The following is a 4,150-nucleotide window of genomic DNA, read 5'->3' as shown; positions in this document are numbered from 1 at the left end:
TTTAAATGTTATTTTATTCATATTTTTACTTCTTTACTCCTCCTTTGACAACTGTAAATAGAGTTCACATTACATAATGTATGGTGACATGTTTTCTGTTTCTTCCTCACCAATTTCAAAATTTCTCAATTTTTTTGTGAATGTTTCATAAAATCTATTCGCTCCATAAAACTGATAAACATGATTTCATACACCAGCATTAAGCAGGACGCCCTGCAGGACTGACTTTGTCAGACAAAAACACGACACAGACGAGATTTCTTTTCCACATTTATTCTCCCGCTGACACACACACAGATGTGGCTGCAGCTGTTTACTCGTCTGCCTCAGACTCCTCGTCATCCTGGCTGATCTGGAAGTATCGCAGCTCGTACGTCTCCTTGTCAGAGGCCACCACCCTCAGCCAGTCGCGGAGGTTGTTCTTCTTCAGGTACTTCTTTGTCAGGTACTTCAGATACCTGTAGAAGAACATTGACCATCAGAACCATTTCCAGGAAGGTTCTCTGGTTTTTCTGGTTCTTGTGACACTTCTCGTTTTACCTTTTGGAGAACTGCTTCTCAGACGTCACGTTGATCTTGTTCTTCATGCGGCCGACCTGGACGATGTCACCCAGATTCCCCGTCTTCCCGTTCACCTTGATCTTCTCTTTAAGGAAGGTCTCCTATTGGATAGAGCATAGTAATGCACTAGGGAAGAGAACCCTAGTAAATCTGGAGCTAGGGAAGGGCGCCCTAGTCCACAGATCGGGTCAGCTGATTGCAAAAACCACCAAATTTACCCTTTAATAAATTAATTTGTCGCTTTTGGGGGGCACGATTTGAACTGGATTTCTGCTAAAGTAGTGAAGACTGCAAGAAGACTTACAAAGCTTGCAGAGTCCAGGATCCCATCCTCCACAGGGTGGGTCAGGTCCAGGGTGAACTTCCATGCAGCCCCCTTCTTGGACTTCTTACCTCCAGCTGGCCTCTTCATTTTGATCTGTGAGAGAAGTCAGTGTTTCACATGTTAACTTTACTAGAACATGCGTAAACTAACATAGTGAGCAAAGCTTATTGCTATAGCTGGTTTCCAAGGTAACAGTGGTGAAGTGATGTCGCCACATGGTTCTTGAGAGTTATGCAAAGTCTGTTTCTTTAAATGGCATTAGATAAATCTCTGGGTACCGGATGGTTAAAGGAAAAAAGATGACGAGGAGACCTAAAGCTAAACACTAAAAATAAGCCAGAGTCAGAGAGCCGCTCGGTCAAACATAAACCCTTCAGTGTTACAGAGTCATTAAAAAAATTGAGATCACTCGTTTTAAAAGACGCATGGGTCTCAGGCTCTGTTTATTGGTACGTGCTCTGTTGCGTGTGTTTCCAGTGAGGCTTTGAACAAGTCCCTACTGTCATTTATTTTCTCAAAACAAATGTCTTGCGTTGAATATCTGGTATTATGGCTGTATGGATATGGACTCGAGTTCTGAAAAAAAAAAAGGACATTCAATCTCTGCCAAATTCAGTCTTGTAGAAACCAGTTTTGCAGGTATGGGACTGACATTTTATTTAAAGCCTGTCATGTACAATGGATGTAATATATTCTTAACTGTGTGTGCTTCCTATTAAGACAAGCATTTTTCCTTTGGATTTTTGCAGCCAATCTATTGACAGGCAGGAAGTTTTTTTTTGTTATCATTATTTTACTCATGAGATTTGGCGTCTATTTTAGTTCCATGATTAGTGGTCCCAAACACCAGTAATAACACCAAAGCTCAAGAAAAAAAGTTAATATGATAGACAATGTTCCTTATTTTGTGACAATAAACCAGGGAACATGACTTTAAGTTATGCCGAATTCACCAGTGGATCCTAGAATACACAGATACTGACCACAAGCCCAAACCCGGTAGACTTCCAGGTATTAAAACTGTTTGTAAAAAAATCAAATGCGCGTTTTTCCCTGTGGAGTCTGGTCTGCAATCAGATTAATGAATGAGACACGTGTGACCGGGTGCTACGAGCTAATGCTAACGCGGCTAACTTGTTAGTTTTCTAGATGTAAATAAAGTTTTCTCGGTGGAGCTACCCGTCATTAACGATGAGTGCTTTTATAGGAAGTGATCAAAGTGCCAGAGAAACAAAAAGGCGAAGAAACTCAGACCAAATTAAGCAAAAACCGGACGAGTTGCCAGGACTTACCGGCGCCATGTTGAGAGCTCGGACGAGAAAGAACGCAGCGGAGGTGACGCAGGTGTGACGTCATGCGTGGCGCCCTACCAAATATGGTGAATGGGCTGTAAAAGCACATGGATCAAGAAAATGGGTCGATTTAACGACCCGTGTGCCTGACTGTTGACTCAGCAGAGCTCCAGCTGGAGTGAAAACCGTTTAATCTGCGTTTGGTTTACGTTTGTAAGCTGAAACAGCAACAGTTACATTCAAGTGTCACCTGTTTACCCTGAAAACAAACAGTTTCACACTTTTTGACAGCTGTTGTTGCTGCGCAGCGTCTGTGAGCGAGGATGCAAGTCCAAAGGTCAACCGCAGCCCAAACACACCCTGATAATAAACCTGCTGAGTCCGGTCAATCATTCACTGCCTCTTCACACACTCGGCCCTCTTCATTGAGCCACATTTCCACCACACACACACACACACACATTGAAAAACTTCCTCCTGATGAGTCAGAGAAACCATAACTGGTTCGATGGGTCCCATTTTTTCAGCCTTTGTGGCTTGAAGTCTGGCTCACTGTGCAGATATGTAGGCAAGTGAGTGATTCATCTTCACATGAGGCACTGAGGCAGGGCGTGCCCGCTGCTGCCACTTCAACACAACAAAAGATGCTCAGCACTAAAGCAGAAACTGCAGCGTTTCAGAGGATGGGGCGTAATCAGGTGTTTTGATTCATTAAATAGTATTTAAAATTCCCCCACCGTGCAGCTATCAGTCATGTGTGCTCCTTTAACCCTCATACCACCAACTAAAATGTTCTGATGTAAAATTATTTGTGGTTTATAATCATTTACATGCAAAACAAAGTTGTTAAAACTTTTTATTTTACAACCCTCATCTGTTAATTCCTACATTTCAACTTCTCTGTATTTCAGTAACAGTAGGAAATATGAAAAACTTTAAATTTTACAGTGGGTGTGCAGCCCAGGCTCTGAGGATCCAGGCGTGTTACAGAGGAGCTTCCAGACGTCTGCAGGAAATCTCACAGTTCATGATGTGCTGGTTAGAAATGTGACATTACAGTCAAACGAAGCCTATCCCTCCACACATATACCCGAAATCAAAACCTGTAACATTAGAAAGATACAAATTTCCCATTACTTTCCTTAACATGCTCCAAATGTCCTCCCCCACTAAAGCACTCTGTTACAAATACTCTGATTCATTTAAAAATCCCAAACGCTTGGTACACATTACTCTGTGTGTGAAATGCATTCTGGGTCGATGATGTAAACCGATTGCACCCCAGAGATATTTTTAGCAGTTCTAGTGGTCAAAAAGTGTGTGTGTGTGTTTGTGTGTGTTTGTGTGTGTGTTTGTGTGTGTATGTGTGTGTGTGTTTGTGTGTGTGTTTGTGTGTGTGTTTCAGGGGGGAATCTCACACACACACAACCTCTTTTTGGTTATAATTTCCAGTAAAAGGAAACCAGTGAAGGGACATTAGTCCTCACTGCTGTCCTTATGAAGAGGACACATGAGGGGGGCTGCTGTGCTCGTGCTCATCTCTCCTGATGCATTTTAGTCACGTTCCAGAATAAGAGGCTTTCAGACGCGCTCTTATTTACGACGGGCCACCACAGCAGGTAGCTCCACATGTTTGTTTTGTCAGGTTTTCATGTCGGATGCCCTTCATGACACAATCCCACAGGACATCTGTGTCTCCTCCTGGAAGTGAGGAAGAGCTATGTAAATATGTAAACCACAACACTGTCTGATAGTAAGTAGAAATGTCTTTAGGAAATGTGAAAGAACCAGAAATATTAGATCCTCTCCTGCTGGGAAGTAAACCATCTAATCTGAAAGTGAGCTAACAGTCACGACCCCCACATGGAGGAAGCACCGTGTGGTGGCCAGGAGAACTGTGTTTAGCTGTGTGAGCAGGAAACAGATGCAGATTTGAAAAAGAAAGGTGGTGTACATGATGGTGTTCCTCAGC

At 42.8% G+C, this 4,150-nt stretch overlaps 1 protein-coding gene across 1 annotated transcript; it reads right to left on the bottom strand.

Moving 5' to 3' along the window:
* Positions 1-257: 257 nt before the first annotated feature.
* On the bottom strand, positions 258-2,245 carry rpl22l1 (ribosomal protein L22-like 1). Its single transcript, XM_063483847.1, has 4 exons — positions 2,179-2,245; positions 866-979; positions 541-662; positions 258-458 (listed from the first exon to the last, which is right to left on the bottom strand). Exons 1-4 carry the CDS (start codon positions 2,185-2,187, stop codon positions 314-316), a joined length of 390 nt encoding a protein of 129 aa, XP_063339917.1. The 5' UTR covers positions 2,188-2,245; the 3' UTR covers positions 258-313.
* Between the last annotated feature and the right edge of the window lie 1,905 nt (positions 2,246-4,150).

This window comes from Pelmatolapia mariae, linkage group LG9, assembly GCF_036321145.2.
Source record: "Pelmatolapia mariae isolate MD_Pm_ZW linkage group LG9, Pm_UMD_F_2, whole genome shotgun sequence".
NCBI classification, from domain to species: domain Eukaryota; kingdom Metazoa; phylum Chordata; class Actinopteri; order Cichliformes; family Cichlidae; genus Pelmatolapia; species Pelmatolapia mariae.
The sequence above is the reverse complement of the archived record's forward strand: the minus strand, read 5'-3'. Positions and strand labels throughout refer to the sequence as shown.

What these genes read in the sequence shown, in the direction of transcription:
- rpl22l1 (XM_063483847.1), bottom strand. An exon ending in TCCTGGACTCTGCAAGCTTT is followed by an intron (nt 663 to 865) that starts GTAAGTCTTCTT and finishes TCTATCCAATAG; the next exon opens with GAGACCTTCCTTAAAGAGAA. An exon ending in GAGAAGCAGTTCTCCAAAAG is followed by an intron (nt 459 to 540) that starts GTAAAACGAGAA and finishes GTTCTTCTACAG; the next exon opens with GTATCTGAAGTACCTGACAA.